Here is a 14223-nt window from a genome sequence, read left to right as displayed (position 1 = left end):
GTTGAAGTGGGTGCCTCTCTGAGGGGCAGTAAGATCATCTCGTGCCCAGTGCAAACTTTTACCCAAGTAGTGCACGTTGGGGTGTACTTTCATGGTCCTTCGCTATTCTTCTAGAATAAATTTGAATTCTCGTTTTTTGTCCCATCCTCTTCTCTGTTCCTTCTATGCTCCACGCACGTGTGTGTATGCGTGTGTTAGAGAGAGAGAGAAAAATCAACCATTGAGTTGCAATGTATAATGTGTAGTGGTCTGCTTTCAGAAAGGGCAAAGTAACTTGGACGTGTCAAATGAAAGTGACAATAAAAGGGGGAAGGAGTCCTTCATTATCAAGTTACTGTTGCTAAGCGACTGCTTGTGTGTCTGTTACAGGTACGTGGGCCGTGCTGTCTCTCCATCAACGGCGACGGGCAGCAAGCACACACACAAGAAAGAGTCTGAGAAGCTCCTCAATGACAGTTTTGCTTGAGTGTGTTGCGTTATTTGAAAATGAGGGAAGAGGAAACTTTATATTTAAATCCAAGCCAAGATAAGGAAGTGTATGACAGAGCTGCCGCTGTTGCCCATTCCTTTTGTAGCCGAGGCCCACATCTTGAGTGTTTAGAAAATTGGCCTTATGTGTTGCCGCAGCTTTAATGGATGGCACCAGCACATCTTGGCAGTTACAGAGGTCTTCACTAGCTCTGTGCACCACATGCTGTGGAGCAGATCTGATATAAATGGCCACGTCTACTGCACAGCAGGATGAACTCTTGTGTACTGTTCAGGCAGTGTGGTTTTGTTTTATTGTAGAAGTGTTTAAGGAAGGAGCAAGATATGAGACAAAAACAGCAGCCTGCTTTCATGCAGTGTTAATGAATGTTGTGGCGCAGTATGTGTTCCATTGCGCACCAAGAGCTCATTCTATGTTGTGCAGTCTCTTGTCATGCAAACTTGTCCCTGTGAAACACCAGTGTCTTGTCATCCTTGCAATGAAGGTTTAACAGGCCTGGAGTGCGAAGCAGCAAATGTGCGCAGTCTTTGAATATGAGGCGATCACATACCCTCCCATCAGACATTGTTGCTTCCTTGCAGGGGTGTGTGGTGTGGCCTTTGTTATGCAGCAAACTTATTTCTACTCACTGCTGTTATGTGTGATGGTAAACGTGTGTTCAGCAAACTTTTTTATTTGGAGCAGGCGTACCGGATCATTGCTGATGGGCACTTGAGGTGTACTTGATTTGTGGAACAGTAGAGTACAAGCAAGTAGTATGGTGAAATTTGCTGTTCTTTTAGTGGTTAGGTTAACCATGTTCAACCGCATACTGCACAGAATGCTTTTTTTCTTATATGCTGTAGCTTCCTCTTCAGTTTGGCAACACTGTTTGAAAAGGTGTGCAGAATAACGAAGTAAGGCACGAGCTTATGCAATGTTCAAGTGACTACTTGCCCTTTTCTTGGTTATGTCTGAAGGCTGCTTTGCCATGAAGCAAACATCGGGAAAGTGGCGCTCACACAAGAGAAAATAGTTTTCTAGTGCAAGAAGCACTGCTCTTTGCAATGTAAGTGTAGGCCAGTGAGTAGACTTTTTCCAACTCTTATGTAGTTTAGGGGAGAGAAATGTACAGGAATGGGCAAAAGCATATCAATAATGCTTCTGCATTGCAGTGAGAGCTCTTAATGGAAAGGTTTCTAGGACCAGTGCTATTCAACTTATTTGCCGTAGTTTATGCATGAATGAATACTAAGGTATTGTTTTTAAGTTTATATACATTCAAACCTCGATATAACAAACCTCGATTTAACGAAATTCAGCGATGTAACGAACTATCTTTATTTCCCCATCGTAGTTCTATTGAATTAACGAAACCTCGATATAACGAAGTTTTAAGCTGCAAGTACATCTTCGTTATATTGAGGTTTGACTGTACACCCAGAAAGACATGTAACCCCAGCACACAACTGTGTTAAACATCCAATGCTTGAAATCAACGTATGGCAAGCTTTTTATGTCAATGATGGCAGTGTTCTTTTAAATAGCAAAGCTTTCCTTTATTTTATATGAAGTCCGAAAGTAGGCCTTGGGCTGCTCTTTTTAATATTGTTCGACATGACAGAAACGAAATATCTGGTAACTGATCCAGCACTTATAGTGGCTATAATTGTGTGAATCTATGCACTTATTTTACCATAAACCAGAATGTTGGAAGATGGAAAGGGAGCGACGTTCGCACTCTTCTGGGAAACTGGCATTGTCAGCACTGAACTCTTGTAATTCTTATTTTACCATAAACCAGAATGTTGGAAGATGGAAAGGGAGCGACGGTTCGCACTCTTCTGGGAAACTGGCATTGTCAGCACTGAACTCTTGTAATTCTTGCTAAATTGGAGTTAAGGCCAGTGGTGTGGTGGTTTTTTGAGAAAGCTTTTAGACTTTAATGACGTTATTTGACTGGCAATCTTCATTGCACCAGTACCATACTGTCTTGTGCTTAGTTAATTCAGTTGTTGCTGCCCTGTTCTTCAACTGCAGTTTTTTCACTTGCGTTGAGTGTCTGGCCCAATGCAGGTTCAGGAAAAAACACACAGTATTGAAGAACAGTGTAGTGGCATTGAATGGCTGTGGCATGAAAGATGCGATTTCATTTGTTTTCAGTTTTGTTTTGTCCCGCTGTTACTTGAGCATGTGATGCACTGTTAACTACATTTTGTACCAAGGTGCGCATTGTTATTTAAGCAGTTCATTCCTGTTATGTAGTGTCATAGCTCTTCTTTCTTCTGATTTTGCTTTGTGTTCTAGTAGAAGTTGCATTTTCTGTTGTCACAGCTTTTTCTCCTTTGTGTAGCAAGTGTGTGGCTCTTAGAAAATAGGGGTAATTTTATTAAAACTGCTGCTTTCCCCTTGTAAAAAATTGTGTGCCTTGTGGCCTCATTGCCTGGTCTGGCACACAAAAGCATTTCCGAAACTTGGCAACTCTGTTTGTAGTGCTTAGTTTTTGCTTTGAAGATGGAGGTAATTGTGTTTCTGCAGTAAAAGTGTTTACAAGCAACATTGATCCAGGCCCATTCATTTGAAAGCAGTTGGTGCGTCAGGAAACCAACCGCAGGATTAAACAGCGGTAATTGCAGCGTTAAATGAAAATGCAAGTTCTTTAATGCTCTCCGAACAGAGGTTGTGATAAAGCGTATGCGAATGAAAAAAACATTTCTCAATGAAGTGCCTCTTTCATTCCTGTTTTTATTGTAACCTGTAATGCTACCTTCATGGAAGACCTAGTAGCCCCTCTACAAGCTTTGATACTGGGGTGCTATTTTGTAGCGATGCCTTTTCCGATTCTAATGCCTTTTCACGCTTCGTCAGTGGTCAGAGTGACGTTCCGCTCGCATTCTCAGCCGTATCAGCCGGCCGTGAGTGGTGGATGATAGACTGGCATAGGATCGAGCGGAAGGCATCACTACAAAAAAGCGGCCCTGGGGCGCTGCAAGTTATTCCATTATGATTTTATTCCAACCTCGTGACTAAATTTGTCACCGCATGGGCGGTGACACGCAACGTTTTCTTAGCCGCCCAATAAAACTATCTGCTCGTTTAGGCTGGGTTCACACGACGGAGAAAATTCTGTGGTCGAGCATCACGTCGCTGACGAGCAACGAATTGTACCCGCTATCGTGGTGTTGTGGCTACGGTGTTGCACTACTATGCCCGAAGGTGCGGGATCAAATCTCGGCCACAGCCGCATTTCGATGAAAGTGAAATGCAAAAACGCCCGTGTACCGTGCATTCGGTGCACAGTACCCCAGGTGTTCAAAATTGGGGTCAAACGTGAAAACCCCGAGAATTTCAGACAGCGAATGGCACCGCCAGCAGCTTATCTGCTGCGTCCTGCTTATCTGCTGCGCTAGCGATTACTTCGAGACGCACATCGTTAATGACTCTTTCGGTGTGGTGTGTGCGATCGGCCGTGTTCCTCTCTGACAATCAGTATAGGAAACTTGGGATGAACCAAACTGCCATCATTGATTGCTTCATGACAATCTGTTTTTACTCGTCAACATTGCACAACATATTCATGCATTTCTCATAAAGTTTAAAGCAATATATTTTTTGAGTACATCCGTTGCAGTTGAGTGGTCCACGGACCATTCAGCAGAATAACAATTATTAGCTTATTTAATTAACGAGGACAGTTGGGCTAGCTGGTGTTGATGCAGTTGCTGTGACGTATGGTTACTATCGCAAACAAAGCAAGCGGAAAAAGTTGAGGCAGGACAGAGCGTTAGACTTCATATAACAAATTCTATTCAGAAACATGCAAATTAAGGCACCAGATGTTCAAATAAATGCAGTCAGACGCATAGATGAATGTGCCACAAAGGAGATAACCATATGTGCAATGAAACGGATAAGTGCCCACAACGAGCCATTACAAATAATTTATGACAAGGTTCTTCTCAAGCACCAGGTTTCCTGCAGCGTTCAGCAGCAAGCGAGCCGTTTACGTGGGGCCGGGTATCCCGAAGGCAGCTTGTTGTCGGTCAATGAGAGCCTCATAAAAGAGGTAAAAACTGACCCAGTAGCCGCAAGGTGCAATTACGCACGCCCCGGTGGGTGCCCGTGGCTGGGCCATACATACACGGGGTGTCCCATCGCCTAAAAAAAAGTGGCGAACATGTGCGGTGGTGGTGTTTTTTCAGCACCACAAAGTTCGCAAGAATGTACCGTTCGGTAAACAACGCCGGAAAAAAAAAAGGTGCCTTCACAAAGAAGCTTGTCACAGCTTTGTAAACTGCAATCTGGTCTACAAGATTCCAGTTTCTTGTGGAAAGTGCTATATATAGACCAAACGGGCAGATGCCCAAATGATTGGCTTATGGAGCGTTGGACCGCTGTAAGCGCTTTAGCAGCCGCTGGCCACTTGGCCAAGGAGGTTATATGCAACTTCCTTGCACTTGGCTGACCACTGCCGAAAATGTATTTGCTCCACGTGTTTTCATAACACGCATGTGCTCAGGCAGTTGGGAAATATTTGAGGCGTTTTGTATTTTAAACGCTGTTGATGACAAAGAAGTGTTGTACCTTGAGAAGAAGCTTGTCATCAATGATTTGTAATGGCTCGTTGTGGGTGGTTATCCACTTAGTTGCACATTTGGTTATCTCCTTTGTGGCACATTCGTCTGTGCATTTGTCTGCGCTTATATTTGAGCATCTGGTGGCTTCATTGCATGTTAGCCGAATAAAATTTGTCAGTTGAAGTCTAGTGTTCTGTCATGTCCCAAATTTTTCCCGCTTGCTGTGTTCGCGCTAGTAACCAGTATCATAGCAATAGCTTATTTAGATAATTACCTTGGACGCTTTCTGCATAGCAAATTTTGGTTATTAGATGATGAGGATTTAATGGCATCCCCTTTGAAACGGGGCGGTGACAAATAATTACCTAGCCTGCTTGATTTAATCAGGTATGCTATACATGTGTTTTATCTAGCATTTTTGGATACATTTCATTAATCTTTTTTTTTTCCTCAATATCTGCCGTGTACCTCTACCTGTGACTAAGAGATCAAATTGGATCATATCAATCTCTTCCCTGCTTTTTTTTTTCCACCAGTACTCTAATCGTCTTTTGCTGATCTCAACTGCTGACCAGTTGATGCTTCTGTCCACTTAAACCCAAGCGGTTCTGGAAGGTGTATGTTACCTACTGTTCTCACTTGGTGAATCCCTTCACATTCCATTAGGATGTGTTGAGTGGTCTCCGGATCTTTGCTGCAGCATACACATGCCTCATCTAGTTCTAAATATTTGCTTCGGTATGATGTGGTCCTTAGGCAACCGGCTCGAGCCTCAAATAACAAGGCACTGCCCTTTGTGTTATCGTACAGATTTTGCCTTCTAATTTATTTATTCTCATTCTCGTAAATATCCATTGTCCTTTTTGTTTCCATTCTTTGCATCCAATTTATTGTCTCTATTTCTTATACTTTCGTTCTGATGACTCCTGGTTGTCTATTTACAGTTTGAATTATCCTGTACTTGGTTGCCAACTTTCTTGACCTCTTCCTCCATTCTGTGTCCACGCTTTTCAGATACAGATACTTTTGCACTTTAGCTGCCCATTTATTTTCATCCATGTTTCCGAGTCATTCTTCAAAACTAATTCTGCTCTGTGCTTCTCTGGCTTCAAAAGATGCCCACCCCATGTCACCTTGCACTGCTTAATTGGTGGTTTTACCGTGGCATCCCAGAGCCAACCAGCCTACTGATCTTCGGTTAACTTCCAACTCCGACAAGATAGTATCCAATTTCAAGCATAGAATGGAATTTGCAAACATTGGAGCTGGCATCATTACTCCTTTCCAGATTCCACGCACCACCTCATACTTATTGTGGCCCCACAGTGCTCTGTGCTTCATTATTGCTGCATTCTGTTTCCCCTTTATTTTCAGATTATCTTGGTGGGTGCTTGAATAAGTCTTCCCTTCGATTATGTATAAGCCAAGGTACTTATATTGCTGGGCTATGGGTATGACTTGCTGTTGAATTGACACTACGTAGTCACTCATATGTTCATTAAAGATCATAATTCCCGATATCTCTGTGCTAAACTTTAGGCATATGTTTGTCGCTGCGTTGCCACAGATATTCGCAAGTGTCTGTAAATCTCTTGTATTGTCCGATAGTAGCGCTATGTCGTCCGCATACATCAGTCTGGGGACTTTCTGATGCTGCATTTGTCCAATACGTGTGTAGGATGCATCAAAACCTAATTTGCTGTTTTCCAGTCTTTCTATGCCCTTAACAATAAGCGTGAACAACAATGGAGACAGAGGACATCCTTGCTTCAGTCCTCGGTGACTTCCCACCATTTCATTACCTTTTCGACCTTCCCATACAACTTGTACTTGGTCGTCTCTATATATCTCCCTTAGCAGCTCCACGAAATCGTTATCTATGCCTTCGTGCTTAAGAATATCCCATAACAATTCCCTGTCTACGTTTTCATAGGCTCCTTTAATATCTAGAAATGCTATCGATAAATGTCTATTCTGACCTACTGAAACCTCTATGCACTGAGTTAGTATAAACATATCCTCTAAGCATCTTTTTAGAAATTTTTAGAAATCGCCTGTGGCAGGTAGCATAATTCTCATCATTAAAGCTGGGTTATTCGATGAGGCGGACATTAGTAGCACGAGACATCGAAACACACATTCAACTAATGAAAAAAATTCACAAATTAACTTCTTAGTTAATTACTTTCTGACACACATTGCAGTTTACAAATTGTAGCCGGTGAGCTTGTGAGACGCATCCACTTGGAATGAATTTCCAGAATGACACCAGTTTCGAGACGTGCGCCATCAAACTCTCCGTAAAAATGCACTGTTGTTCCACTTACTTTTTTACCAGAATGCTGTTTTATACATTGAAGCACAAAAGTAACTGGAACGCCCATGTATTTCATCACCCACTTGGGAAATAATATCTCGAGAAAGTGGTGTCATCCTGGAAATTCATTTCAAGTGGATGCATCTTGCAAACTCACCGGCTACAATTTGTAAGTTGCAGTATGTAAATTAATTAACTAAGAAGTTCATTAGTCAATTTTTGTTAGTTCGTTGAATATGTGTTTTCATTTCTAGTGCTACTAATGTCCGCCTCTTCGAATAACCCAGCTCAATGATGAGAATTATGCTACCTACCACAGGCAATTTTTAAAAATTCTGTAAAGCTTAATTTTCAACACCCCCTAGATATCACCGATGTTACTGTAACTGGCCTGTACGAGCTTGTCGTATCCTTATCTCTTTTGCGCTTTTAGATGAGGTTCATCTTTCACGCCATTCAACTGGAATTCTCTTCGTTGGGATCACTTGCTCTTTGGACCGAAGTTTTTGATTAACTGTATTGGGATTTCATCGGGTCCTGCTGCCGTGTTATTCGAGACATTGTCTGCTGCCTTTTTCCAATAAAAGCTTTTTATGCTAAGTTTTGATCTCTCTGGCCTCTCTGCTGTTGCGGGATCTGTTGTCTGAACTACTTTCTTTCATGCCGCAGTTATCCCTAATAACGTCTGTGATGTACTGCAGCGCATCGTCTCCTTCGAAGATGTTGCAGTCTTCATCCCTTATAGTCGTTTGCGAGTTTTTCGTTGGAGTTCCAGAGTGCTTTTATGTGGTTCCAGAATCTTTTTGGGGCGCCTTTGTATCCTTTTCGAATATTATGCACCCAACATTCACTTGCGCATTTATTTTCTCTTGCACAAGCTCACTCGCAACCCTTTTCTTTTCTCGGTATGTATTCCATCTAAGGAGAGCCTCTTCTTCATGTAATCCCAACTTTTGGGCTTCTCGATGATCCCTAGACGCCTGCTTACGCTCTTCTATAGCTTGTTTTATTTCCTTGTTCCACCACTTACGTGGTTTCCTCTTTCCATTCCAACATTTTTTTTTATGTGTCTGCCTTAATTCCTGCTGCATAACGTCTACCAGTTCCTTATATTCCCAAACTGCTGTAGGAAAAGCCTCAATTTTCTTAGAAACTCTGTTTTTTGTGATGTGTTATTTGCTCTTCATTCATGTTTAGAAATTTTGATGCAATTGGTTCATGTTTTGCATTGGTATCTCTCCCAAACTTTAATGTTAAACGTTTATGATCGCTACCCAGGCTATTTTTTCCATTTTCGACGATTATCGTTTGGTCTAGTTGTTCGTAGACCATTTTCGAGACTAAGGCATAGTTGATACATGACTGCCTGTTTCCACATTGCCACGTTACCTGTCCATGAATGGACACTTATTCTCCTTCTTAACTACTATAAGGTTCTCTTCATCACACATATCCAGCACTAGAGAACCGTTGTAATCAGTATATCCGTCTAAACCGTCCATGTGTACACGTTCATATCTGCCATTAATATTACCTGGCCCGATTTCTTGAACTCATTAATATCGCTTCTAATGAAATCAACCAATTCCTTTTTTCTCTGCTATTGCTACCTGTCCATAGGTAAGCCACTCCCAGCCACGTCTTTTGCCTTGCCATGTGCCGCTAATCCATAAATGCTCCTTACATGTCTCTTTTACCCTTTGCCGCTTCAGACCTCGCCTAATTAGTATGCCTGTTAGAATGCCTATTAGAAAGCTGGAAGTTATGTGCCCTCTAGGAAACGTTCTACCGCCCAAATTTTTCAGGATGGTTCATTAATAGCAGAGATAGAAATATTTCAGTGCGTTAACGAACCCCAGGTGGTCAAATATTCTGAAGTCCCCCACTACGGCATGCCGCATAATCAGATCGTAGTTTTGGCAGGTAAAACCCAATAATTTATTATTTCAGTGCCTCGCCAACCCATGATATCTGGAGGCGAGCGTCACCGCCAACATAGACCCTCTCTCCACTTGCCCTGTCTAGCCTCCGCAAGCGACATTTCTTCCCTGCTTTCTCCCTTACTAGGGTGGCTAGAATGGGGAGATGTGAATACCGGTGGCGTAAATGTGACCCCACAGCGCGCCATTAAGAGAGGCACGGTAAGGCACGCATTAAAATGAGCGCATCGCCAGCCTCACATCGGCTGCATCTTTACCACTGAAGTGAAAGTGAGCCCGTTTCGGGTATGGCGCACTTTATGCGAGCGTCAAAAAATAAATCTTTATCATGAAAACAATGTTTTATCAGCTCAAATAATTACTCCTGTGGAATTTTATGGGACCAGTTCGCATTGCATCGATTGATTGAAACGCGTTTTGTGTGCATATTTTGTGAAGCAGCTCAGGTTCTTAAGGGCTATATAGTGGGGGGCTTCGGAATAATTTCGACAACTTCGGGTTCTTCAATGTGCATTGACATCGTACAACACGCGGGTGCTTTGCATTTCACCTCCCTCAAAATGTGACCGTCATCCTCGAGATCAGCAGTCATCACCCTATGTGTGCCGTAGGACCTGTAAACTGCTGTCATTACCCAATTACGTCTCGACTTACAATCCATTTTTTGCCAGCGCTTGCAGGCCTGTAGTATGTCATTTTGACGCTCATATAAGCAATTTTCTATGATTGCAGACAGTGAAGCAACAGATCTGGTCATCAAATAGTTTATTCGTACAAGTGAGGCAAAAAACTTCGGGAAAATTTGATCTACAACACGAAAAGTTTTAGTGTTTTGCGTTTCTTCTATTAACCAAGAATTCACAAGGACCTCTACCGCCAGCGTTCGCAGTTTCTAACCCTCAACCTCTCAATCTATCATCCCAGTGCGGATTATGGCTTGGGAGTGGGAGCTCGGGGTCTGTGGTGGTACCAAACACCAATACCCCTTGAATACTCAAGGTGTCCCTACAAAGCTATAGTTCACCAAGTGACAATTTAGGTATTTAATTTTTTTTTTTGCAGTGTCACTGATCTACTGGTATGTTTGTTTCTGTCCCACCATGTCACTGACATACCCGTGCGATCTCCACTCCAGTCGGATGTTCGCAGTAACGAAGTTGGCAAGATGTGAGGTAGTTCTGCCATCTTTTGGATGTTTCTTGAAGCATATTTGCTCATCTCTCTGGGTCTTCTTTGAGTGGGTTTTTGTTAGCGTGCTGTAGAATGCGCTTCTTCGTGGAGGTCGTTGCACAGCACGCAGCGTACATCCGAGATGGAAGGGGTGAATCCTGGTCCGCGATAATTGCCCACAAAATATTTCAACCGTAAGCACAAGGCCACCACTCCTGTGTGTTTCTGCCCATTTGTCATACGTTTATAGAAGTTCAGAATTGTTTGCCTGTGCTCGTTGGTTGCACATAGCACAAATGGTTTCCAGTGGAACGTACTGACACGGACAGAAAGGGACAAAACATTTAGTTGAATAGAATAAACGTTCAGTTGCTAGTACAGAGTGTGTCGTCATCCCTTTCCGTCCGTGTCAGTACGTTCTGCTGGAAACTATTTGTGGGTTTATAGAAGGCTTCTTTTTTTTTACTCCGACAAGGCGGTGCTACTGCGAAAGCATGTGCGTCAGAACGAGACATAGAAAACTAAGATATGAATGCCAGGACCACACCAAGAGTGCATCTGCCATTATCCGTGCCATTTTTTCCCTTCCAAATAACCTAATAGAAACTACTGTTTGTTTTATAATATCTGAGAAAAAAACGAACGGACACTAAAAGGACTAAAGATGCAAAAAAATTAAAGCACTTTGAATCCACGAGAACAAGGTTTTATTATTAAGCAATTTTGAAGGTTCTCAAGGTCTGCATGGATCTTTACCAGAGAAAAAAAATGTCGCACCAGTGCATTCAGTATCACCAAAACTATAGCTGAACCATAGTAGAAACCAAAAATGCACACCAATAACAGTACATGCATAATACTTTCAATTGCTGAACAAAATCAGTCATAAGTGCATTAAATGGCAAAAAACAACCTTACATGTGCCATCACTTTAATTATCTTGAAGCATTCAGCACAATAAAATGCTAATTAATTGAAAGAATAAATGCTATTAGTGCAAGCATTGAAATAACAATTAACAATACCAATTCACAAAAGTATTTTATTGTGCCGAAACAGACTTACACACCTGATTTCCCAATTAGCAGCTAAATACTTGAATGCAGCAAAGAAGTGCTTATATGCAAGACAAAAAAAAGCTTAAACATCATAATAATGAAAAGACCTCCAAAGACTCGCACATGTATAGACTCTACAGGCAAGAAAATTAAGAGTCTTGCACAAAACGCTAAGCAAAAATTGGGAGAAAATTAATTGGTAATCCAGGAGTAGAGTTGAAGTGCGAAAATGACACGGGGGACAGGGAACCAGACAGACAAACGCTAAGTGGGGTTTCATGAAAAAAAATAACTAAGAAAAACAAAACAAAAAAATAATGATGTATCACAAATTAGCACTACTCTGCCGCAAGTGAGAAAGTAAACTGTTTTGGCAAAAGATGCACCGCCTGACCTTTACGATTTCTCGTGTCCACTGGCTTGGGGACATGCACATTACCGAGCTTATTTCAAAGTACAAAAAGCACTGAAACAGCCTCTCACATTATTGGAAACACAGGCAAACCTACAGCGTGGACTTTCACAAAAAGCCTCGAGGGCATGAAGTTTACTGAACTGGAATCCCCCTTGCGTGGATGCGCTGGTGTCGGTTGAGATCGCCTTTCTGTGAGAAGCTCTTGGAACAGAGGGCACAGAAATGGCCTCTGGCCTGTGTGGACGTGCATGTGAACGTTCAGTGCTGACTTGGTGAAGAATTGCTGAGGGCACGAAGGGCACTGAAATGGCTTCTCGACTGTGTGGTTGTGCACGTGATTTTAACTTTTTGCACATGAAGGGCACTGAAATGGCATCTTGCCTGTGTGGGTGCGCAGGTGTTGGTTCACATGACTCTTTCGTGAGGAGCTATAAGGGCATGCAGGGCAATGAAACGGCCTCTCGCCTGTGTGGGTGTGCAGGTGCTTATTCAGTGAGGACTTCACCGAAAAGGTCATAGGGCATGCAGGGCACTGGAATGGCTTTTCACCTGTGTGGGTCCGCACGTGATTTCTCAATGTGGACTTGTCCGAGAAGCTCCAAGGACATGAAGGGCACTGAAATGGCTTCTCGCCTGTGTGGGTCCGCACGTGATTTTTGAGTGTGCTCCGGTCCGAGAAGCTCGCGGGGCATGAAGGGCACTGAAATGGCCTCTCGTCTGTATGGCAGGTGCGCTGGTGGTGGTTCAGATTTCCTTTTTGCGAGAAGCTTCGAGAGCAAAGAGGGCACAGAAACGGCTTATCCCCTGTGTGGACGCGCAGGTGAACCTTCAGTGCTGACTTCGCCAAAAAGGTCCGAGAGCATGAAGGGCACTCAAATGGCTTCTTGACTGTGTGGTCGTGCACGTGATTTTTAAGTTCAGTCTTCGTTTGTAAACTTTCCGCACATGAAGGGCACTGAAATGGCCTCACATGGATGCGCATGTGATTTCTTAAAGTTGCTCTCAGAGCAAACTTCCGAGGGCATGAAGGGCACTCAAATGGCTTCTCGCCTGTGTGGATGCGCAGGTGTTGGTTCACATGACTCTTTCGCGAGGAGCTATAAGGGCATGCAGGGCAATGAAACGGCCTCTCGCCTGTGTGGGTGTGCTTGTGCTTATTCAGTGAGGACTTCACCGAAAAGGTCATAGGGCATGCAGGGCACTGGAATGGCTTTTCACCTGTGTGGGTCCGCACGTGATTTCTCAATGTGGACTTGTCCGAGAAGCTCCCAGGACATGAAGGGCACTGAAATGGCTTCTCGCCTGTGTGGGTCCGCACGTGATTTTTGAGTGTGCTCCGGTCCGAGAAGCTCGCGGGGCATGAAGGGCACTGAAATGGCCTCTCGTCTGTGTGGCAGGTGCGCTGGTGGTGGTTCAGATTTCCTTTTTGTGAGAAGCTTCGAGAGCAAAGAGGGCACAGAAACGGCTTATCGCCTGTGTGGACGCGCAGGTGAACCTTCAGTGCTGACTTCGCCAAAAAGGTCCGAGAGCATGAAGGGCACTGAAATGGCTTCTTGACTGTGTGGGTACGCTGATGTCGGTTCAGATTACACTTCTGTGAGAAGCTCTGAGGGCATAAGGGGCAATGATTATCCATCTCTCCTGTGTAGATATGCAGATGTTGCTTCAGATTAATGTTTGGAGCTCTTGGGGGAAGAATGGGCACTCAAATGCCCTCTTGTTGTGTAGGTTGCAGGCGTTGCTTGAGTCCTAGCGGTGGCGAGCAGTCCAACCTCAATGCTGCATCAAGAAAACAAGACAGGATAGTAATGCTTTTCACCTTAATATGAAAATGTAATTACGAAATGTTGAAGGAATGAAAGAACATACTCTAGTGCTAAAGATCAGCTTTTTCATTCAATGTCTTGTGATAATTTAAGATCAGATTAGAGTAACGCAGGACAACCATTGTGATTTGCCCAATATATTTTTGTTTGCTTCACTGTGAAGTAAAAACATAATCTTGCTTAAAACCTGTTCAGCATCATAGTGAGGGGACTAGGAGTACAGTATTAGTGCAAGCTTCTGTTGCAAGCAAGTGTGACACACGAAACATTCAGTAATACCATCATGGGCCTGGTGACCGAATTGACCAGCATTTCGTCTAGAACTAGGATTCAGCATATTTTGTGTTGTGATAGACTGTTACATTTTTGAAATTTATAAATACTGCCGACTTGCTCGAGTCTAGGCCAGAGTAAATATACAGAAAATGCAAACATCAAGGAACAAAAGAAC

The 14223-nt window shown here is 43.1% G+C and overlaps 2 protein-coding genes across 5 annotated transcripts in view; one reads left to right on the top strand and one right to left on the bottom strand.

Annotated features, from left to right (window-relative positions):
* Positions 1-3032, top strand: part of LOC119437313 (2-oxoglutarate dehydrogenase complex component E1) — a 565962-nt gene extending 562930 nt beyond the window's left edge. For 3 of the 4 annotated variants that reach the window (XM_049660429.1, XM_049660428.1, XM_049660427.1), the window contains exon 22: positions 370-3032. In XM_049660429.1, coding sequence (XP_049516386.1) covers positions 370-466 — 97 coding nt within the window. In that variant the 3' untranslated portion in view covers positions 467-3032. The remainder of the gene's footprint in view (positions 1-369) is intronic. The other variant, XR_007464942.1, reaches the window with a different exon arrangement.
* Positions 3033-12491: 9459 nt separating this feature from the next.
* On the bottom strand, positions 12492-13723 carry LOC125943193 (gastrula zinc finger protein XlCGF7.1-like). The gene is made up of 2 exons (XM_049661763.1): positions 12917-13723; positions 12492-12713 (listed from the first exon to the last, which is right to left on the bottom strand). The coding sequence occupies exons 1-2, from the start codon at positions 13580-13582 to the stop codon at positions 12492-12494; spliced, it is 888 nt and encodes a 295-aa protein (XP_049517720.1). The 5' UTR covers positions 13583-13723.
* Between the last annotated feature and the right edge of the window lie 500 nt (positions 13724-14223).

This window comes from Dermacentor silvarum, chromosome 1, assembly GCF_013339745.2.
Source record: "Dermacentor silvarum isolate Dsil-2018 chromosome 1, BIME_Dsil_1.4, whole genome shotgun sequence".
Classification (NCBI taxonomy): Eukaryota; Metazoa; Arthropoda; class Arachnida; order Ixodida; family Ixodidae; genus Dermacentor; species Dermacentor silvarum.
This window is presented reverse-complemented; position numbering and strand designations above follow the sequence as displayed.

What these genes read in the sequence shown, in the direction of transcription:
- LOC125943193 (XM_049661763.1), bottom strand. Translation starts at nt 13,582, where the DNA reads ATGGATAATCATTGCCCCTTATGCCCTCAGAGCTTCTCACAGAAGTGT. An exon ending in GAAATCACATGCGCATCCAT is followed by an intron (nt 12,714 to 12,916) that starts GTGAGGCCATTT and finishes TTGCTCTCGAAG; the next exon opens with CTTCTCGCAAAAAGGAAATC.